We start from the raw sequence: 23,917 nt of genomic DNA, 5'->3' as shown, positions 1-23,917 counted from the left end.
ATTACGAATATTCACTTTTTTCCGCATATGCGCATATTCCTTCTTTTCACTTGTGGGCCAACTAAAATGATGCAACTACCCTTGTCAGAGGTTATCAACAACATCCCTAGCAATCAATAGTAAAGTTGCCCACCCCCTCACTGTTTTCTTCCTCGAATATGCGAATATAACGAATACGCAAAATTTGTGACTATAGGACGAATATTCATCTATATATTCACGAAATATCGCAGATTCAAATATGGGCAATGCCGCTCATCACTATTTGTAACTGGCTAACCCTGAACATCTCTTATGAGACCATGCTGAAATGGATCGGAACCAAACCCGGTATCAGATGAGTATCTGCCCCCTTCCTAATTAGGTATCAGGATCAGTGCATGCACGAGAGAAGAAAATCACTCTGACACAAAGTTCAGCAAATGATACTTACAGTCTATTAAAACCCTTGTAACTGTTTTAAATACAGGAACACTGTGCTGTGTGCAAAGCTATACATCATGAATAACTGTCCTTGTGATTGGTTTCTTCCGTCTGCAGGTGTTCCTCATCCAGCACGTGGGTCTTACCATCTTGGGTGTAGCTCTCTCTGGAGGCGCCATCTTATACACATTGGCCCAGATTTATCAAACTATTTGAGAGAAAAAGTAGAGTGATTTTCCCACAGCAACCAATCACTGTTCAGCTTTCACTTTACCAGAGCTCGTTAGCTGAGCTCTGATTGGTCGCTGTGGGAAAATTCCTCTATTTTTTCTCTCACACAGTTTGATATATCTGGGCCATTGTTTCAAACACAATGGGAGGGGGAGCGTTCTAGTGAGTGGCCATTTAAGCAAGCATATTCTAAATAGCAATTTTAGGTTATCCATTACAATGCAACCTTTGTAAATGGGGTTCTGCATAAGTGTATGTAGTCCTTGACCCCTGGAATACTCTTGGGTGAGGTGTATGGGGGGGGGGGGGGGGGGCTGTACATACATTTAAACTATAAAGAGACATAAAATCAAGGCACCACGTAAACAACTGCAGAAAAAGTGGAGGGGGGTATGGTAGATACAGATACATACAGAGTATACATATAGAGATACATATAGAGTCCAGGGGAAATAAGGATATGAATGTACTGATAACAGAGATGAAATTGGAAAAACATCCACAGGACTGAAATGAACAGCAGATAAATCAATATATAACATAGAGGAGGTATTTTACAAAAGTACAAGTGCAAAATTAACACAAAAGTCCAATTAGTACCATCCTGCCATGCACTGCCTACCTACCGCCTCCAACCTGTTACGCCGAGCGCTCCGGGTCCCCGCTCCTCCCCGGAGCGCTCGCTACACTCCTCTCACTGCAGCGCTCCGGTCGGTTCCACGGACCCGGGGCGCTGCGATACCGCCTCTGGCCGGGATGCGATTCGCGATGCGGGTAGCGCCCGCTCGCGATGCGCACCCCGGCTCCCGTACCTGACTCGCTCTCCGTCAGTTCTGTCCCGGCGCGCGCGGCCCCGCTCCCTAGGGCGCGCGCGCGCCGGGTCTTTGCGATTTAAAGGGCCACTGCGCCGCTGATTGGCGCAGTGGTTCCAATTAGTGTTTACACCTGTGCACTCCCTCGCCGGATCTTGTTGCCTTAGTGCCAGTGAAAGCGTTTCCTTGTGTGTTCCTAGCCTGTGTTCCAGACCTCCTGCCGTTGCCCCTGACTACGATCCTTGCTGCCTGCCCCGACCTTCTGCTACGTCCGACCTTGCTTCTGTCTACTCCCTTGTACCGCGCCTATCTTCAGCAGCCAGAGAGGTTGAGCCGTTGCTAGGGGATACGACCTGGTCACTACCGCCGCAGCAAGACCATCCCGCTTTGCGGCGGGCTCTGGTGAAAACCAGTAGTGACTTAGAACCGATCCTCTAGCACGGTCCACGCCAATCCCTCTCTGGCACAGAGGATCCACTACCTGCCAGCCGGCATCGTGACAGTAGATCCGGCCATGGATCCCGCTGAAGTTCCTCTGCCAGTTGTCGCTGACCTCACCACGGTGGTCGCCCAGCAGTCACAACAGATTGCGCAACAAGGCCAACAGCTGTCTCAACTGACTGTTATGCTACAACAGTTACTACCACAGCTCCAGCAACCATCTCCTCCGCCAGCTCCTGTACCTCCTCCGCAGCGAGTGGCCGCTTCTGGACTACGACTATCCTTGCCGGATAAATTTGATGGGGACTCTAAGTTTTGCCGTGGCTTCCTTTCCCAATGTTCATTACACTTGGAGATGATGTCGGACCAGTTCCCCACTGAAAGGTCTAAGGTGGCTTTCGTAGTCAGCCTGCTGTCTGGAAAAGCCCTGGCTTGGGCCACACCGCTCTGGGACCGCAATGACCCCGTCACTGCCTCTGTACACTCCTTCTTCTCGGAAATTCGAAGTGTCTTTGAGGAACCAGCCCGAGCCTCTTCTGCTGAGACTGCCCTGTTGAACCTGGTCCAGGGTAATTCTTCCGTTGGCGAGTATGCCGTACAATTCCGTACTCTTGCTTCTGAATTATCCTGGAACAATGAGGCCCTCTGCGCGACCTTTAAAAAAGGCCTATCCAGCAACATTAAAGATGTTCTGGCCGCACGAGAAATGCCTGCTAATCTTCATGAACTTATTCACCTAGCCACTCGCATTGACATGCGTTTTTCCGAAAGGCGTCAGGAGCTCCGCCAAGATATGGACTCTGTTCGCACGAGGCGTTTCTTCTCCTCGGCTCCTCTCTCCTCTGGTTCCCTGCAATCTGTTCCTGTGCCTCCCGCCGTGGAGGCTATGCAGGTCGACCGGTCTCGCCTGACATCTCAAGAGAGGACACGACGCCGCATGGAGAACCTCTGCCTGTACTGTGCTAGTACCGAACACTTCCTGAGGGATTGTCCTATCCGCCCTCCCCGCCTGGAAAGACGTACCCTGACTCCGCACAAAGGTGAGACAATCCTTGATGTCCACTCTGCTTCTCCACGTCTTACTGTGCCTGTGCGGATGTCTGCCTCTGCCTTCTCCTTCTCTTCTGTGGCCTTCTTGGACTCTGGATCTGCAGGAAATTTTATTTTGGCCTCTCTCGTCAACAGGTTCAACATCCCAGTGACCAGTCTCACCAGACCCCTTTACATCAATTGTATAAACAATGAAAGATTGGACTGTTCCATACGTTTCCGCACGGAGCCCCTTCTAATGAGCATCGGATCTCATCACGAGAGGATTGAACTTTTGGTCCTCCCCAATTGCACCTCGGAGATTCTCCTTGGACTTCCCTGGCTTCAACTTCATTCCCCAACCCTGGATTGGTCCACTGGGGAGATCAAGAGTTGGGGGCCCTCTTGTTCCAAGGACTGTCTAAAACCGGTTCCCAGTAACCCTTGCCGTAACTCTGTGCTTCCTCCAGTAACCGGTCTCCCTAAGGCCTATATGGACTTCGCGGATGTTTTCTGCAAAAAACAAGCGGAGACTCTACCTCCTCACAGGCCTTATGATTGTCCTATCGACCTCCTCCCGGGCACTACTCCACCCCGGGGCAGAATTTATCCTCTCTCTGTCCCAGAGACTCTTGCCATGTCTGAATACGTCCAGGAGAATCTAAAAAAGGGCTTTATCCGTAAATCCTCCTCTCCTGCCGGAGCCGGATTTTTCTTTGTGTCCAAAAAAGATGGCTCTCTACGTCCTTGCATTGACTACCGCGGACTTAATAAAATCACGGTTAAGAACCGCTACCCCTTACCCCTCATCTCTGAACTCTTTGATCGCCTCCAAGGTGCCCACATCTTTACTAAATTGGACTTAAGAGGCGCCTATAACCTCATCCGCATCAGAGAGGGGGATGAGTGGAAAACAGCATTTAACACCAGAGATGGACACTTTGAGTATCTGGTCATGCCCTTTGGCCTGTGCAACGCCCCTGCTGTCTTCCAAGACTTTGTTAATGAAATTTTTCGTGATCTGTTATACTCCTGTGTTGTTGTATATCTTGATGATATCCTAATTTTTTCGGCCAATCTAGAAGAACACCGCCAGCATGTCCGTATGGTTCTTCAGAGACTTCGTGACAATCAACTCTATGCTAAAATTGAGAAATGTCTGTTTGAATGCCAATCTCTTCCTTTTCTAGGATACTTGGTCTCTGGCCAGGGACTACAAATGGATCCAGATAAACTCTCTGCCGTCTTAGATTGGCCACGCCCCTCCGGACTCCGTGCCATCCAACGCTTTTTGGGGTTCGCCAATTATTACAGGCAATTTATTCCACATTTTTCTACCATTGTGGCTCCTATTGTGGCTTTAACCAAAAAAAATGCTGATCCCAAGTCTTGGCCTCCTCAAGCGGAAGACGCCTTTAAACGACTCAAGTCTGCCTTCTCTTCGGCTCCCGTGCTCTCCAGACCTGACCCATCTAAACCCTTCCTATTGGAGGTTGATGCCTCCTCAGTGGGAGCTGGAGCTGTCCTTCTACAAAAAAACTCTTCCGGGCATACTGTTACTTGTGGGTTTTTTTCTAGGACCTTCTCTCCGGCGGAGAGGAACTACTCCATCGGGGATCGAGAGCTTCTAGCCATTAAATTAGCACTTGAGGAATGGAGGCATCTGCTGGAGGGATCAAGATTTCCAGTTATTATTTACACCGATCACAAGAACCTCTCATACCTCGAGTCTGCCCAGCGGTTGAATCCTCGTCAGGCCAGGTGGTCTCTGTTCTTTGCCCGATTTAATTTTGAAATTCACTTTCGGCCTGCTGATAAGAACATTAGGGCCGATGCTCTCTCTCGTTCCTCAGATGCTTCTGAAACTGAACTCTCTCCTCAACACATCATTCCTCCTGACTGCCTGATTTCCACTTCTCCAGCCTCCATCAGGCAAACTCCTCCAGGAAAGACCTTTGTTTCTCCACGCCAACGCCTCGGAATCCTCAAATGGGGTCACTCCTCCCATCTCGCAGGTCATGCGGGCATCAAGAAATCTGTGCAACTCATCTCTCGCTTCTATTGGTGGCCGACTCTAGAGACTGATGTGGTGGACTTTGTGCGAGCCTGCACTATCTGTGCCCGGGATAAGACTCCTCGCCAGAAGCCCGCTGGTTTTCTTCTTCCTCTGCCTGTTCCCGAACAACCTTGGTCTCTGATTGGTATGGATTTTATTACTGACTTACCCCCATCCCATGGCAACACTGTTATTTGGGTGGTCGTTGATCGATTCTCCAAAATGGCACATTTCATCCCTCTTCCTGGTCTTCCTTCAGCGCCTCAGTTGGCTAAACAATTTTTTGTACACATTTTTCGTCTTCACGGGTTGCCTACGCAGATCGTCTCGGATAGAGGCGTCCAATTTGTGTCTAAATTCTGGAGGGCTCTCTGTAAACAACTCAAGATTAAATTAAATTTTTCTTCTGCATACCATCCTCAATCCAATGGACAAGTAGAAAGAATTAACCAGATCTTGGGTGACTATTTACGACATTTTGTTTCCTCCCGCCAGGATGACTGGGCAGATCTTCTACCTTGGGCCGAATTCTCGTATAATTTCAGAATCTCTGAATCTTCCTCCAAATCCCCGTTTTTCGTGGTGTACGGCCGTCACCCTCTTCCCCCCCTCCCTACCCCCTTGCCCTCTGGTCTGCCCGCTGTGGATGAAATTTCTCGTGATCTTTCCATCATATGGAGAGAGACCCAAAATTCTCTCTTACAGGCTTCTTCACGCATGAAGAGATTCGCGGATAAGAAAAGAAGAGCTCCTCCCATCTTTTCCCCTGGAGACAAGGTATGGCTCTCCGCCAAATATGTCCGCTTCCGTGTCCCTAGCTATAAGTTGGGACCACGCTATCTTGGTCCTTTCAAGATTTTGCGCCAGATTAATCCTGTCTCTTACAAACTTCTTCTTCCTCCTTCTCTTCGTATTCCTAATGCCTTTCATGTTTCTCTTCTTAAACCACTTATCATTAACCGTTTCTCTCCCAAATCTGTTCCCCCCACTCCTGTCTCCGGCTCCTCGGACATCTTCTCCGTTAGAGAAATTTTAGCATCGAAAAAGGTCAGAGGGAAAACCTTCTTTTTAGTGGATTGGGAGGGTTGTGGTCCAGAAGAGAGGTCCTGGGAACCTGAGGACAATATCCTGGACAAAAGTCTGGTCCTCAGGTTCTCAGGCTCCAAGAAGAGGGGGAGACCCAAGGGGGGGGGTACTGTTACGCCGAGCGCTCCGGGTCCCCGCTCCTCCCCGGAGCGCTCGCTACACTCCTCTCACTGCAGCGCTCCGGTCGGTTCCACGGACCCGGGGCGCTGCGATACCGCCTCTGGCCGGGATGCGATTCGCGATGCGGGTAGCGCCCGCTCGCGATGCGCACCCCGGCTCCCGTACCTGACTCGCTCTCCGTCAGTTCTGTCCCGGCGCGCGCGGCCCCGCTCCCTAGGGCGCGCGCGCGCCGGGTCTTTGCGATTTAAAGGGCCACTGCGCCGCTGATTGGCGCAGTGGTTCCAATTAGTGTTTACACCTGTGCACTCCCTCGCCGGATCTTGTTGCCTTAGTGCCAGTGAAAGCGTTTCCTTGTGTGTTCCTAGCCTGTGTTCCAGACCTCCTGCCGTTGCCCCTGACTACGATCCTTGCTGCCTGCCCCGACCTTCTGCTACGTCCGACCTTGCTTCTGTCTACTCCCTTGTACCGCGCCTATCTTCAGCAGCCAGAGAGGTTGAGCCGTTGCTAGGGGATACGACCTGGTCACTACCGCCGCAGCAAGACCATCCCGCTTTGCGGCGGGCTCTGGTGAAAACCAGTAGTGACTTAGAACCGATCCTCTAGCACGGTCCACGCCAATCCCTCTCTGGCACAGAGGATCCACTACCTGCCAGCCGGCATCGTGACACAACCCCAACGTACGTTTCGCTTGTGCTTCATCAGGGGGCATGGGACACGCCCCCTGACGAAGCACAAGTGAAATGTACGTTGGGGTTGGAGGCGGTCTCTTGATAAAGATCCAAAACGTGCGTTGAGGTCGGAGGGGTGCGGCGGGGATTTCCCACTATGGCCACCACATAGCAGCATAGGACTGGTGTTGGTACTATAGTATATAGCAACACATAAATATTTATTGGGAGCAATTCATAGCCAATAATTAAGTGGTAAATAGCGCTAACAATATTTATCTTTGAGTATGCTATTTAATCACTAGGCACCTCCATCCTCTATGCACTTTATTTGTGTATTGCGGATAACTATTACCAAACACTATTACCATGCATACTTATTATTAGTGTATTCTTTAATATAAATAGATTTTTATGTGAAGTCTGGATTGACTCTGGTATTTTTGATAGTATTCAATGTTGTTTCTAGAATAGCCTATATGATGGTATAGGATGAGGTCAGATGCAGCCAATGTTAATCAATAACAGGAGTATTGCATTCTAGTTATGATGGTTATTGTGCACCTGAATAGAACATTGGTGTATTTATAATACAGATGATGCTGGTTATCTATACACTGACTATATATTATTAAAATAAAGCAATATTCTCAACCAGTCACTCCCCAGCAGTTGCAAAACTACAACTCCCATCATCCCCTAAATTGTAGTTTTGCATCTACTTAAAGGGGTGCTCCGGCGCTTAGATATCTTATCCCCTATCCAAAGGATAGGGGATAAGATGCCTGATCGCGGGGGTCCTGCCGCTGGGGACCCCCCTGATCTTGCACGAAGCACCCCAGTTAAAATCAGTCCCTGGAGCATGTTCGCTCCGGGTTTGATTACCGGCGACCACGGGATCGGCGGCGTGTGACGTCACGCTCCGCCCCTCAATGCAAGCCTATGGGAGGGGGCGTGCTTTCACGCCCCCTCCCATAGACTTGCATTGAGGGGGCGGGTGTGGCGTCACATGGGGGCGGAGCCGTTACGTCACAATCTTATGTCCCTGTGGTGGGGATGGTATTAGCCTGATGGCCTCCAGCGGTTCCGGAAGCCGTTACAGGTGGGTGCCGCATGGTAGAATGCGGGGGTCCCCAGCGGCGGGACCATCGCGATCAGACTTCTTATCCCCTATGCTTTGGATAGGGGATAAGATGTCTAGGGGTGGAGTGCCCCTTTAAGCTACACTGGCATTCATAGGTGCCCAGAGATGCAGTGGTAACCTAGGCTGTGATAATGCCCCCTCCAGGAGGTGTTGCTTATGACGGAGCACTGGTAGGAAGTAATCTTAACAATTGGACACACGTAGGGGGAGATTAATCAAAACCTGTCCAGAGGAAAAAGTTGCTGAGTTGCCCATAGCAACCAATCAGATCGCTTCTTTCATTTTATAAAAAGCCTTTGAAAAATGAAAGAAGCGATATGATTGGTTGCGATGGGCAACTCAGCAACTTTTCCTTTGGATAAGTTTTGATAAATCTCCCACATGTTGTTGCAGTGCACGGTAATACGGCTGGGGGAGCTAAAACCTTGCGCTCCGGTATCTCAGCCGTATGCCGCCCGTATGTAATTAATTTTAATGAGCCGACCGGAGTGAAACACTGACACCGGTCGGCTCATTTTTGTCCCGTATGCGGTTTTCCCACCGCACCTAAAATTGTGGTCGACTACAATTTTAGGTCCGGTGGAAAACCGCATACAGGGGAAAAATGAGCCGACTGGAGTCAGCGTTTCACTCATTGAAATGAATTACATACGGGCGGCATACGGCTGATATACCGAAGCGCAAGATTTTATCTCCCCCAGCCGTATGCGGTCCCGTATTGGGAAAAACGTGATGTGAACCCAGCCTTATCCACATTAATCTAAATATACATATAGATAAGTGCGTATGACCCTGTTTATTATTATTATACTCTGCTTCTTACTCGTGCAGCCATTCAGGAGATATTCATCTTCTTGCTTATAGGGTAATTTCTTCTTATGTGCACTGGGGGCGGGCTGCTGCTGTATGTTCAATGCTTTACCCCGCCCACTCTTGCAATAACCCAGCCCCTTCAGCTTATAACTCCGCCCCCTTCAGAGACCTGCTGAGCAAGAGGGATGAATATTATGGAGGAGGCGGACAAAGTTATCAGACAAAGAGGGCAGGGCTATTGCGGAGTGGGAAGGAGAAAGCATTGCAAATACCGAAGCAATTGCCTCCATTGCACGTAAGAAGAAATGACCAGATTATCAACAAGAAAGGCTGCACTGATTTACACCCAATAAGAAGTGTTATAAACAGGATCACCACCACTATGTACCTGTATATTCAGGTTAGTGCAGGTGACCCTGCTGTCAGTTTCCCTTTAAGAAAACAGTCCAAAGCAGAACTACATCTCCCCTCCTGTCCTGACAGAAGAGTAAGGCTGGGTTCACACCACGTTTTCCAAATACGGTTACCGTATACCGTTTTCCTCTAAAAAACGTATGGCAAAAACTGTATGCAACCGTATACAACCGTATGACTCCAAATTAAAACGTATACGGGTTTTCCCCGTACGGTTCTATTCGTTTGCATCAGTTTTTGCCAACGGTTTTGCTATTTTGTTGGAATTAGTTTTCCAGCAATTTAATAAAGTTACTATTGTTCTATTGAAATTCCAATCTGCGCATGTGTCAACTCCAAAAACGGATTAGAAAAACCGTGTGCAACCGTATTCTGAAATTCTGTGTACGGTTCTCATAGACAACAATGTTAAAAGAACCGCATACGGTTCGCATACGGTTTTCCAACCGGAGGCATAAACGTGGTCGACAGCGTTTTTGCCAACGGTTGAAAGAATCGGCAAAACCGTATCCGAGGCAAAACGGATGCAACCGTACACAACATTTGGAATATGGTTTACAATGCATTCTCTATGCATACGGTTTCGGATACGGTCGTATACGTTTTTTTGCGGAAAACCATATATGGTTACCGTATTTGAAAAACGTGGTGTGAACCCAGCCTAATTGTGCAACCGCTAAAGTGTGACACTTTGGGGAACGCCAGTATAGAGCAGTGGTCCACAAACTGTCGACTTCCAGATTTGCAAAACTACAATTCCCAGCATGCCCGGGCAGCCAACAGGTTTGTGCAGGTGACCCTGCTGTCAGTTTCCCTTTAAGAAAACAGTGTGACTCTACTGTGGACCTCCAGCTGTTGCAAAACTACAACTCCTATCATGCCCTGACAGCATTGTAGCTTTGAAACTGCTGGAGTTTCCCAGGCTGGCGAACGCTGGTAGAAAGTAGTGATCTCTAAATTATGACTCTCCAGCAGTGCAAAACTACAACTCCCATCATGCCCTGACAGAATTGTAGTTTTGGAGGTTGGGAAAGGCTGATATAGAACAGTGGTCTCCAAACTGTGGACCTCCAGATGTTGCAAAACTAAAACTCCCATCATGCCCTTACAACATTGTAGCTTTGCAACCGCTGGAGTGTCACAGGTTAAAAAAACACTGGTAAATAGTAGTGGTCTCCAAACTGTGGACTTCCAGCTGTTACAAAACTACAACTCCCATTATGCCCTGACAGAACTGTAGCTTTTGCCTCTGCTGGAGAGTCACAAGTTGGGGAACACTCTTATAAGGTAGTGATCTCCAAACTGTAACTCTCCAGCTGTTGCAAAACTACAACTCCCATCATGTCCTGACAGAATTGTAGCTTTTGAGGTTGGGAAAGGCTGATCTAGAGCAGTGGTCTCCAACCTGTGGAACTCCAGATGTTGCAAAAACTACGACTCCCATCATGCCCTTACAGCATTGTAGCTTTGAAACTGCTGGAGTGTCAGAGGTTGAAAAACACAGGTAAATAGTAGTGGCCACCAAACTGTGGACTTCTAGCTGTTGCAAAACTACAACTCCCATCATGCCCTGACAGCATTGTAGCTTTTGCCTCTGCTGGAGTGTCACAAGTTGGGGAACGCTCTAATAAGGTAGTGATCTCCAAACTGTGACTCTCCAGCTGTTGCAAAACTACAACTCCCATCATGCCCTCACAGAATTGTAGCTTTGGAGGTTGGAAAAGGCTGATATAGATCAGTGGTCTCCAAACTGTGGAACTCCAGATGTTGCAAAACTACGACTCCCATCATGCCCTTACAGCATTGTAGCTTTGGAGGTACGGAAAGGCTGATCTAGAGCAGTGGTCTCCAAACTGTGGAACTCCAGATGTTGCAAAAACTACGACTACCATCATGCCCTTACAGCATTGTAGCTTTGAAACTGCTGGAGTGTCAGAGGTTGAAAAACACAGGTAAATAGTAGTGGTCTCCAAACTGTGGACTTCTATCTGTTGCAAAACTACAACTCCCATCATGCCCTGACAGAATTGTAGTTTTGGAGTTAGGGAAAGGCTGATATAGAGCAGTGGTCTCCAAACTGTGGACCTCCAGATGTTGCAAAACTACAACTCCCATCATGCCCTTACAACACTGTAGCTTTTGCCTCTGCTGGAGTGTCACAAGTTGGGGGACGCTCTTATAAGGTAGTGATCTCCAAACTGTGACTCTCCAGCTGTTGCAAAACTACAACTCCCATCATGCCCTCACAGAATTGTAGTTTTGGAGGTTGGAAAAGGCTGATATAGAGCAGTGATCTCCAAACTGTGGAACTCCAGATGTTGCAAAACTACAACTTCCATCATGCCCTGACAGAATTGTAGCTTTGGAGGTTGGGAAAGGCTGATATAGAGCAGTGGTCTCCGAACTGTGAATCTTCAGCTGTTGCAAAACTAAGACTCCCATCATGCCCTGACAGAATTGTAGCTTTGGAGGTTGGGAAAGGCTGATATAGAGCAGTGGTCTCCAACCTGTGGAACTCCAGATGTCGCAAAACTACAACTCCCAGCATGCCCGGACAGCCAACGGCTGTCCGGGCATGCTGGGAGTTGTAGTTTTGCGACATCTGGAGTTCTACAGGTTGAAAAACCACTAGTGTTGCGCACATTTATATCCAAGTAATGCCCAATGTGGGTGTGTGCCCAATGCGTTGGCGCTGAAGCCCCGGCTCTTGCGCTTTACATCTGTCCGCCCAGTAAACTCAGGCAGGTCCTTTCATCCCAGTTTTTTTAGGATCCTGCAGAGAGCGCAGCCGGGAAAGTCTGGAGGACAATAATTTGTTCCATTGTACTGTAGAACTGTAACTGTTGGCATGAGTGCCTCTCCCGGGCCCCGGCCTTCTGCGCTAATGATCCTTAATGCCTCCCGCTAGCCAACACTGACAGTTTAACGCTCATTTATTGCAACGGTCAACGTATCCCCCCCCCCCTTGCCAAAAAAGTTTGAAGAGAGGCTTTTTGAGATGATGTTCATCCCCGGCAGGAGGGGTTAACTGCGCTGCATTCAGGAAATCTCTCACATCCTGAGTCCCCGTCCCCTGTAAGTGTATATTATGGTGCTGCTCTCCGCCGCCAGCTGATGAACGCCGTGCCTCCGAAAATGTCAGAGGGGCTCAGGGCAGAACACGGCTCCACGCTCCCGCCGCAGACGCTGGCCCTGCTAATGTGTCTCAACTGGCTCCTAATGTCTTCCAGAGCTCAAGGTAAGACGTCCATGCTTCCCTCCTAGACCGACACGGTCGCGTTTCTAAATTTTGTTTTATTTTTTTGGGGTCAACTTATAAATTGTCTTACGGGATTGTTCCCCTCCACAGTCCCCACTGTTCTCCCTTGTAAACCTGCTGCATATCAACGCAGTCCCTGCTTAAAGCAGCCTGCAGTAAGTTACTGTCCGGAGAGGAACCACAAGTGCCAGCATGCCCTGGCTGGGTGCTACGGTAAAGGAAACAACTGCAGAGTCTCGTCTGATTCATTCGGATGCAACTTTGCCTGAGAAGTGTATGAAGCCACTGGGGGGCACATAACCTCGCACTGATGTGTAGATGCAGCAGAGCTGGGTTTGTCATTGGGTATGATGTGCCGTGATACGACTTACAGTGAGGTTATACAGGTCACCTCTAGTGGTCTTCTTAAAGAATATTGTTCCACTGCATATTGTCAATATTCTTGGAGAAGGGCAGCCCTTATCCAGAGCATATTTCCATATGTTTATACTGTATATATTCTTAAGAATACTGTACCTCCCCCTTATCCAGACCAGTCCCATTGTATATGTATACTGATAACATTCTTTATGAAGACCACCCGCTTTTACAGATCAAATTTATAGTTTCACAATATATGAATGCTTTCTATATTCTTTAAGAAGACCACCCCCTTATCCAGACCACCCCCTTATCCAGACCATGTTTTTACTTTCAGTATATATATATATCTTCCCTTTTGGGGAGTAGTCTGGCTTGGCATAAAATCCCGATCAGCTTTTTATATTCCTTAACAGGAGCTAAGCTGATACCAGGGAACATTACCTGAAAAGGTGATGTAATGAGCTGCTTTGCATATTCCCCTACCCAGAAGGCCCGCGGAGTGCTTAATGGCGTTCTGAAGCTCCGTTACACCAGGAGTGGTGGCCTTGCCCTGAGGTAAATACTCACCCCCTTTATATATATATATATATATATATATATATATATATATATACTCTGTATATATTCTTTGAGAAGACCACCTTCTTATCAGACCAGATTTTTACTTTCACCATATATATGTGTATATTTGTATCTTTGAGAAGACCGCCTTTTCAGCTCCACTATATACGTATACTGTCTATATTCTTTGAGAAGACCACCCCTTTCCAGACCATATTTTTTAGTACTTCCATTGATGTTTACTGTCTATATTCTTTGAGAAGACCATCCCCTTTTTAAGACCAGATTTTTGCTTCCACTGCAGTCTTTTCAAAGAATGCAGACAGTACATATATTGGGGAACTTAAAATTTGGTCTGGATAAGGGGGTGGTCTTCTCAAAGAATATACACAGTATATATATATATATATATATATGGTGGAACTGAAAATCAGGTGTGGATAAGGGGCGGTCTTCTCAAAGAATATGGACAGTATACATTTAAGGTGGTGATAAAAATCTGGTCTGAAAAAGGGGTGGTCTTCTCAAAGAATATAGAAAGTATATGTATATGGTGGAGCTGAAAATCTGATAAGGGGTGGTCTTCTCAAAGATTATAAACTGTATGCATATACGGTAAAAGTAAAACACTGGTTGGGATAAGGGGGTGGTCTTCTCAAAGAATAGAGGCAGTATACATATATGGTGGAACTAAAAATATGGTCTGGATAAGGCATGGTCTTCTCAAAGAATATAGACAGTATAAATATACGACAGAACTGAAAATCTGGTCTTGATAAGGGGGTGGTCTTCTATAGATAAGGGGGTGGTCTTCTATAGATAAGGGGTGGTCTTCTATAGATAAGGGGGTGGTCTTCTCAAAGAATAGAGACAGTATACATATATGGTGGAACTAAAAATATGGTCTGGATAAGGGGGTGGTCTTCTCAAAGAATATAGACAGCATAACTATACGGCAGAACTGAAAATCTGGTCTTGATAAGGGGTTGGTCTTCTATAGATAAGGGGGTGGTCTTCTATAGATTTATATGTGGTGGCCCAGTACAGAAGTGTCCCTTCTTTACAATCTATGGTCCTTTTCAGGTGGACTCAGTCCTAGTCCCCTGGCCCCACACTCCTCAGGACTCTAGTTAACTTATTGTACATACAAATGGTTAATGTATTTGCTTTAGATGTATATGCCTTTAAGTCCTGTTGTTAAGTGATGTAACCAGGGAAGGTGTCAGTGACCAGGTGACTTGTGTGGTGACCTTTAGGACCCCTCCAAATTGCTCCCATAAATACAAGGAAGGAGCTAGCTTAGTCACTTCTGAGTCTAGAGTTTGCTGAAGTTCAGTCAAGACCTGAGAGCGTCTGGTGTCCTGAGGAGACCTAAGGCCTAGTTACGCAGCCGCGCTTCCACCAACCAAGTGCCCCACAGGTGAACGTCAAAGGCTGGTAAGCTACACAAGGGGTGAAGTCTTGTCAGTCCTAGTCAAGTCAGTCAAATCTTCTAAAGTCAGCGTGGGTCTGCATAATTCAGTCAAGTCCACTACAAGTCCCAGCGAGGCCACAAGTCTCCTTAAGTCACTGGTCATCTCCTTGGGCCTGACTGAGAGGTTAATGCCATCTGCCTCAGGGTCATGACATTTGCCCTTGCATCGCACCCTCAACACATATACATAAGCGATGGAAGTAAAAATCTGGCCTGGATAAAGGGTGGTCTTCTCAAAGAGGAGGTCCTTTTGATAAGTGTCACTGTAGTTTTGCATAGGACTGCAGATTACACAGTTGGTTAAACTAAACTAAAATCTAAACTATTACAAATCCAGCTCAGCTACATCTGTACATTACAGATGTAGGAATCTCCTTTATGTAGAGAGCTGAATTTGTCATTTATACGTTTAGGGCTAAAGTGCTCGTGTATCATGATTACACTGGAGGTTTCCCTGCAGTTTGTTTGGGAAATGGCAGATGTTTCTGTTACCACCATAACAAACTCAACTCTGCTATATCTGTCTTTTGTGGATACTCCAATGAGTCATAGTCTTCCATACAGTAGAGCAGTGTTTCCCAACCACGCTGGCTCCAGCTGTTGCAAAACTTCAACTCCCAGCATGCCTTCGCTGTCCGGGCATGCTGGGAGTTGTAGTTTTGCAACAGCTGGAGGCACCCTGGTTGGGAAACACTGCAGTAGACCTCATGAGGCTAGTATTAGCTGTTAAGTGAATACTCAGAGTTGACATACTATACCCCGTGTACTCTTCCCAAACTTTTATTTTTAAGCAATTAAACTTTAATAAAAAATTAAATTATTGTAAGAAAAGTTTTTTTTAATACAACTTTCTAATATACTTACATTTAATTCCTTAAAGGGATACTCCCGTGGAAAACTTTTTTTTTTTTTTTTTAATCAACTGGTGCCAGAAAGTTAAACAGATTTGTAAATCACTTCTATTAAAAAATCTTAATCCTTCCAGTACTTTTTAGAGGCTGTATACTAAAGAGAAATCCAAAAAAAGAAATGCATTTTCTCTGATGTCATGACCAGAGTGCTCTCTGCTGACCTCTGGTGCCCATTTTAGGAACTGTCCAGAGCAGCACATGTTTGCTATGGGGATTTTCTCCTGCTCTGGACAGTTCCAAAAATGGACAGCAGAGGTCAGCAGAGAGCACTGGGGTCATGACATCAGAGGAAATACATTTCTTTTTTGGATTTCTCTTTAGAATACAGCCCTTAAACTTGTACTGGAAGGATTAAGATTGTTTTTTACTAGAAGTGATTTACAAATCTGCTTAACTTTCTGGCACCAGTTAATTTAAAAAAAAAAAAGTTTTCCACGGGAGTACCCCTTTAACATTCGCACATTTCTCGCTTGTTGTTAGTAAATGGAAACATTCCTTTTTAGATTCTGAAGCTGTAAACCTGTCTAGACCTAATCCTTCTCACAGCTGACAGTTTGTTACAGTTGCATCCAGTCTAGGCAGTACATTGCCAACGGCAGAAATCTTTAGGAGGACCTGTGGCTAACCCTACAAAATGTAGATTTTACAGTCATTAAATAGCTTAGGGCGCACTGATCACGCACCTTTTTAAAGTAACTTGATACGCCCTACCATTCCTGAGATATGAGGGTTTATCATTTATCTAACAATTCAGGGAATAGTCAGATGGGCGTGTACCTAATTGTAATAATGGGAGTGGCTATCGGACAATTGGCAGGGTTATACAGTCAGGGGTGTGTATTAGGTATACATGTCCCTCAATGTACAACATTCATACCCCCTGACTGTATAATCCTGCCCATCACCGGAGAGTCACTCCCATTAAAAGAATTAAAGGGGTACTCCTGTGAAAAACTTTTTTTTTTAAATCAACTGGTGCCAGAAAGTTAAACAGATTTGTAAATTACTTCTATTAAAAAATATTAATCCTTCCTGTACTTATTAGCTGCTGAATACTACAGTGGAAATTCTTTTCTGTTTGAAACACAGAGCTCTCTGCTGACATCACGAGCACAGTGCTCTCTGCTGACATCTCTGTCCATTTTAGGAACTGTCCAGAGTAAAAGGAAATCCCCATAGCAAACATATGCTGTTCTGGACAGTTCCTAAAATGGACAGAGATGTCAGCAGAGAGCACTGTGCTCGTGATGTCAGCAGACAGCTCTGTGTTTCAAAAAGAAAAGAATTTCCGCTGTAGTATTCAGCAGCTAATAAGTACAGGAAGGATTAAGATTTTTTAATAGAAGTAATTTACAAATCTGTTTAACTTTCTGGCACCAGTTGATTTAAAAAAAAAAGTTTTTCACCGGAGTACCCCTAAGGTCACGCCCATCTGACTGATTCCCAGAATTGTCAGACTAACTATAAACCCTCATATCTCGAGAACGGAAAGGTGTATCAAGAAACTGTGAAAAGGTGTGTGATCAGGACACCTTAAAGGGGTACTCCACTGGAAATTATTATTTTTTTTTTTTTTAAATCAACTGGTGCAAGAAAGTTAAACAGATTTGTAAATTACTTCTATTAAAAAAATCTTAATCCTTCCAGTACTTATCAGCTGCTGCTTCCAGTGGAGTATCCCTTTAAGGTATTTATAGACAGTAAACAGGTCCTTTTCAGCTCTCTCCTCGAAATAATGTAGTAAAGGGTAGGGATGTAAGAAAAAATCGATTCTCGCGATAATCGCGATTTTTCATTTGCCGATACAGAATCGATTCAAAATATTTTTGAATCGATTCTTTTAGGGATGTGGAATTTTTATCTGCGGACGCCTGGAACAGCATGTCCTGTCCTGGGAATCAGGAGATAAAAGTTCCACATTTGTGGAGCCGGGCAGGCCGGATCTGACACGGCTATGGAGCGGGCTCCGACTCGTGCCCGCTCCGTACTATGCGACCCCCGCCTGATTTCAGTAGCCGGGGGCCGCCGCTAATAGCCAGCATGCGGCAATCGCCGCGGCTGGCTATTAAAGGAGTATCCGATGCGCACTTTTCTCATGTTATCCTATCCAGGCTGCAAAATAAAACGCACTTTATCTTACCTGCCAACGAGCCCCCGGAGCTCCGGTACAGGTGTTCGGTCCCCGGGCTGTATTCTTCTTACTTCCTGTTAGTCCGGCACGTCACATGGAGCTTCAGCCTATCACCGGCCGCAGCGATGTCCCGCCTCCGCTGGTGATAGGCTGAAGCTCCATGTGACGTGCCGGACTAACAGGAAGTAAGAAGAATACAGCCCGGGGACCGAACACCTGTACCGGAGTGTACCGGAGCTCCGCGGGCTCGTTGGCAGGTAAGATAAAGTGCGTTTTCTTTTATTTTGCAGCCCGGACGGGATAACATGAGAAAAGTGAGCACCGGAGTACTAGATCGCCGCTGTCAAAGCTGACAGCGGCGTCTATTGGGATCTATGAATGCTCCCAGGTGGGCGATATATCGGGATATATCGCGATGTATCGTCACCTAGACGGTATCGCGATATATCGGGATATATCGAATCGCCACACTGGTATCGCGATTCGAATCGAATCGCCAAATTCTTGGCGATTCACACCCCTAGTAAAGGGGATGTCAGGGAACTACACTTTATCCTCTATCCACAGGAAAGTGTTATAAGTGTTTGCTCGTACGGGTCCTACCACTGGGGGGCTCCTGCAATCTCCGGAACAAGGCCTGACTACTCTGGGGTCCTTGGAGCAGAGCAGCCTCCACCCTCAGAGACATGCAGAAGTAACATCCCACTCAGCCAATCAACAGCTGAGCCAAAGGCCCCATCTTAGCTAGTTATTGGGCCTTCACTTTCTCACTTAAAGGGGTACTCCACTGGAAGAATTTTTTCTTTTTAATTAACTAGTGCCAGAATGTTAAACAGATTTGTAAATTACTTCTATTAAAAAATCTTAATCCTTCCAGTACATATCAGCTACTGTATACTACAGAGGAAGTTATTTTCTTTTTGAATTTCCTTTCTGTCTGACCACAGTGCTCTCTGCTGACACCTCTGTCCATTTTAGGAACGGTCCAGAGTGCAAGCATATCCCCATAGCAAACCTATTCCTTTCTGGACAGTTGCTGACATGGACAGAGGTGTCAGCAGCGAACACTGTGGACAGACAGAAATGAAATTCAAAAAGAAAAGAAATTCCTCTGGAGCATACAACAGCTGATAAGTACTGGAAGGATTAAGATTTTTAAATAGAAGCAATTTACAAATCTGTTTAACTTTCTGGCACCAGTTGAGTAAAAAAAAAATGTTTTCCAGCGGAGCACCCCTTTAACACTATCGCTTCATTTTCTTATCCTCTCTTCTTCTGCTTCCTCCTGTAGTGGTCACGTGATGACCCCTAGAGGGAGCTGGAGAGCAAAGGTTACAGACAGGAGCATGGATGGGTGAGTGACTATGGGGGAGATTTATCAAAACCTGTGCAGAGGAAAACTCGCCCAGTTGCCCATAGCAACCAATCAGCTTGCTGCTTTCATTTTTATGAAGGCCTGTGAAAAATGAAAGAAGCAATCTGATTGGTTGCTATGGGCAACTGGGCAAGTTTTCCTCTGCACAGGTTTTGATAAATCTCCCCCTATGTTTACACTGTGCATTTTTAGCCTGCCTTAAAAAAAAAACAAACAAAAAAGAACACAACCATTAGTGGACCCATGGCATAACTCTACATCATGGTGCCCTTATACTTGTGCGCACCAGGACATGCATTTACTTCATGACCATGAAGAGAGGGCAGGACCTGTGCTCACCTCATGCACTGCGGGTCCTAGTTGGTATTAGTGTGGTAGGGTGAGGTTGGCACGTAGTGCAGTACTGTGAGAATGTTCATGACTCCAGGAGTGTTAACCCACTACTCTCCAAGGGAAGAGGTTGCTGGTCGCCAAGTGCCGGGAAAATAATCCCTCAAATGTCAGGTTATAGGCAACCACTCGTAACTTTATGTGAGATAGTTGCAAATAACAAGGTAGAAAGTACGACCCACGGATTGGAGACAGACTTACCCTTGTCGCAGTGGATGAGAAGGGAAACCTCAGTATGGATTTGCTGAGACTTGTAGTCTTGACCAACTCAGGACTTGACTAGACTTGACTTCATAGGAGCTGATAGCACTGACTTGAGCCGAGCCACAAAAGGAATTCCAATTTATACTGTGGCATACCGCCATGGTGGACTACAACGGACGGATGTGGCCTGAGGATCTTCACACCTCTATCTCTGACATCGCTATGGGGTCTGTTAACAATAAACAGACGAAACGAAAGTTATGATAAGTTTTTAAAAATGTAAATAAGCCGGGATCGATACATGAACCCCTTAGCTTTTGGAAATAAGAAAACACAAAGTATACTAAAAGCTGCAGAACATTTCGTTACACTATGATTAAGCTTCATTGACATAAAATCCCTGTAATGTGTCTGACCGATCTCTACACGTGTTACATTAGAATATTTTTATTACCCGCCCTCGTATAACACCCTGCAGTTAATATAAAGCCAGCGCGCTCCATTACACTAACAAGTCAGCGGAGGTAACCGATAAGCCAAGCAATAAATGTGCCATACACCGGGCTGATCACCGTACTGCAGGGACTGGCAGAGCCGAATAAACCCGTATACAGCGCCATGGTATAAATACTTCACATAAACACATCACAACCAGCTGGGACCGCAGCATATGATAACAGGGGAGGACGGAGTGGCCTATTACTGGTGCGGGAGTCCTCACTTATTTGCAGTTGAACTCCTATATTACAGGCAACTTATAGGTTATATACAGTATAAGGGTATGTTTACACTACGTAATTCCCGCGGAATTCCGCTGACGGAATTACATGCTGTTAACATAAACATCAGTGTGCCCCCTGCTGAAATTGTTCTGCGTAAAGAAAGAACATGTTCATTCTTTGCGCGGTAGTCCACGAACACTGCATAGCCGTCAATGGTGAAGGCGCAGTGCCCCGCGGCCCTAGCGCCGAAGTATCTTCGGCAGCGGCCACCAGGTGGAATCTCCGCTAGAGGAATTCAGCGAGCGGAGATTCCACAGTGCGAACGCACCCTCATGCAGACAAAAAGGTCAGATTTGATTGACAGCCAAGAAATGAGGCACACTGCTGCACACTTCTTCACCCTACTGTAACTCTTGATCTATATAATCTATCTATCTATCAGTCTGTCTCCTTTCTAGCTATCTAATATCTATCTCTATCTATCCAACTATCTTGTATATTTCTATCTATTTCATATCTATCTATCTTTCTCATATCTATCTATCTCTCATATCTATCTATATATCTCTATATATCTCATACATATATATATATATATATATATATATATATATATATATATATATACCGTGTTTCTCCGAAAATAGGACCGGGTCTTATATTACTTTTAGCCACAAAAAACACACTAGGGCCTATTTTCAGGGTAGGGCTTACTTACAGTATGGTATGCACATTAAACAACATGGCGGTTCCACGGTATTTACACCCCCCCCACACACATTATTATCATGTGATGGGTGCAGTTCTGAAGCCCAAAGTCCCTCCCCCCCGCCGATTTATCAGCCCAGCACCCCACATCGGGGCAATAATCGTTTGTCACCCGCAAGCGCAGCTTCTCTCCCCCCCCCCAAATAATGATCGGCCGCTGCGCTGTATCTATTCCTGTGCCCGGGCTGCAAATAGGGTATTACAAAACAAACTTAAACTTACCTTACCTTCGTCCTCCGTTTCCCCATTGCTAAGGAACCGGCCTCACTGTCCTCCGCTGTTCTTGCTACTTCCTGGTGTTGGAACGTCACAGAGCCTTCAGCCTATCACCAGCCGCAGCGATGTCCCGCCTCTGCCGATAATAGGCTGAGCCGACTGTCTTGTAAGAAGCCGGCCGACTCCTTACATGACAGTGGGCTCAGCCTATCATCGGCAGAGGCGGGACATCGCTGCGGCCGGTGATAGGCGGAAAGCTCTGTGACGTTCCCATCCCCAGGACCGCAGCGATAACAGCGGAGGACAGTGAGGCCGGTTCCTTAGCAACGGGGGAACGGAGGACGAAGGTACGGTAAGTTAAAGTTTGTTTTTTTAATATTTGCAGCCCGGGCATTGTCTAGGTCAGTGGTCTTCAACCTGCGGACCTCCAGCTGTTGCAAAACTACAACTCCCAGCATGCCCGGACAGCCGTTGGCTGTCCGGGCATGCTGCAAGTTGTAGTTTTGCAACATCTGGAGGTCCGAAGGTTGAAGACCACTGGCCTAGGTCTTATTTTCGGGGTAGGGCTTACATTGCAGCCCATTCCGATAATACAGCTAGGACCTATTTTCGGGGTAGGGTGTATGATAGATATCATATCTATCTATCTATCTTATATCGATCTATCTATCCATCTATCTCTTATCTATCTTTTTCATATCTATCTATCTCATATCTATCTATCTATCTCATATCTATCCATCCCCCTTGCCTTGTGTGTACATACACTATGTAGTAGCCATCCTGGCAGCACTCTATTGTATATATAATTGGACTCCTATTCTGGTGACTGTACTTTTCCTGATACATTTCAGATGTAATGAATGAATATTAGCCCGGCTGGGCATAGTCAGAAGTCAGACGCCACACTTCAGTGTACCTGAGATGAAGGTTACTTATACTTCATTGTGGTCTGTTGGGCACACATTATTCTTATCACAGCTGGACCTATACACTGAGAACAGAAAGTTATTATTGTAAAGTATACATTGTATTGCTAGCGCAGACTGTGAAAATTGAGCCCTTTAAATAGACATAGTGGGGTGTAGTGCAGATTTCAGAATATAAATGGTCACATTAATACGTTTCTTTATTACTACCAGGTTGAATTGCTTTGAATATTGCAAAATTTTCTATACATAGGTCATATTGTGGACAAGATGTGGTGCAATTGCAATAGTTACATTTACCTTCCATTGTTCCTTTTGAGGTGGAGTGATGTGTCACTCTCATCACTCAGGAAGAAAGGTTGTATAAATCAGCTTTCACACACCTTTTTCAGGTAGCTTTTCCTTAAAGTTAGTGTTTCACTCTTACTTGGTGTCTTAGAAACTGACTGGGAATGTATGCCAGTATAAGCTGTTTCAGTTGTGTTGCCTCTTGTTAGTACAGAGCAGAGTTCTGGCTGGCTAGGGAGAGGCCTGTCATCTTGGAACCAATGGAAGAATGTTTCTCCTTCAAGAGGTACTCCGTCTTTAGACATCTTATCCCCTATCCAAAGAAAAGGGGATAAGATGTCTGATCGCTGGGGTCCTGCCACTGGCTGCAGCACCCTAGACATCCAGTGCACAGAGCAAAGTTTTCTCGGATGACTGGCTCATGATGCGGCCATGATGTCACAAGCCTCCGGCGCTGAACTCAATGCTCTAAACAAAAGTTGGGTGCAGCACGGAGATCGCGAGGGTCCCCAGCAGCGGGACCCCTGTGATCAGAAATCTTATCTCCTATGCTTTGGATAGGGGATAAATTGTCTAGGGGCGGAGTACCCCTTTCAGGGAATGTCATAAAGACCCACTTTATACAGACAAGGGGGTTATAACCCCAAAAAAGCTGTCTGCAAACAGGTATTCTTTCCCACTGAAGATTTCTGGCTTAGCATACATTCCCAGTCAGTTTCTAAGACACCAAGTTGGAGTGAAACAGTGACTTTAAGAGAAAGCTACCTGGTAAAAGGTGGTGTGACAGCTGTTTTAGATATGCTTTCTTTCCAAAATTCCAAGTGGAGCATACATTACCCATAAACCTCCATATCTTTTGGGACGCTCTCCTCAAGGTAAAACATTTTCCATTGGGTCCCATGATGATATGTATCTCACTAAGCAGCCAGCACCCTACTCTGTACTGATGAGGGGCAATAACTCTCAAACAGCTTTCTGCAGGCGGGTATTTTTTTTCTTCTGGAGAGATCTCTGGCTTGGTTAGGGATGATTCAACTCTATTTTATTATATTTGTAGTTGACATATAAGTAAACAGGTGTACTAAGTTT

General features: G+C 46.1%; 1 protein-coding gene and 1 long non-coding RNA gene across 4 annotated transcripts in view; one reads left to right on the top strand and one right to left on the bottom strand.

The window, feature by feature from the left end:
• Window positions 1-460: 460 nt before the first annotated feature.
• Window positions 461-22,568, bottom strand: LOC130283457 (uncharacterized). The gene is made up of 3 exons (XR_008846704.1): window positions 22,531-22,568; window positions 19,903-20,134; window positions 461-631 (listed from the first exon to the last, which is right to left on the bottom strand). It is a non-coding gene; the product is annotated as an uncharacterized LOC130283457 (long non-coding RNA).
• ADAM12 (ADAM metallopeptidase domain 12) overlaps window positions 12,373-23,917 on the top strand; it is a 686,181-nt gene continuing 674,636 nt past the window's right edge. The window contains exon 1 of one of the 3 annotated variants that reach the window (XM_056532977.1): window positions 12,373-12,475. In XM_056532977.1, coding sequence (XP_056388952.1) covers window positions 12,373-12,475 — 103 coding nt within the window. Of the gene's footprint in view, window positions 12,476-19,265; window positions 19,291-23,917 lie in introns of those variants that run through there. The other 2 variants (XM_056532982.1, XM_056532978.1) reach the window with 2 other exon arrangements.

Source organism: Hyla sarda, chromosome 7 (assembly GCF_029499605.1).
Source record: "Hyla sarda isolate aHylSar1 chromosome 7, aHylSar1.hap1, whole genome shotgun sequence".
Taxonomy (NCBI): Eukaryota; Metazoa; Chordata; class Amphibia; order Anura; family Hylidae; genus Hyla; species Hyla sarda.
The sequence above is the reverse complement of the archived record's forward strand: the minus strand, read 5'-3'. Positions and strand labels throughout refer to the sequence as shown.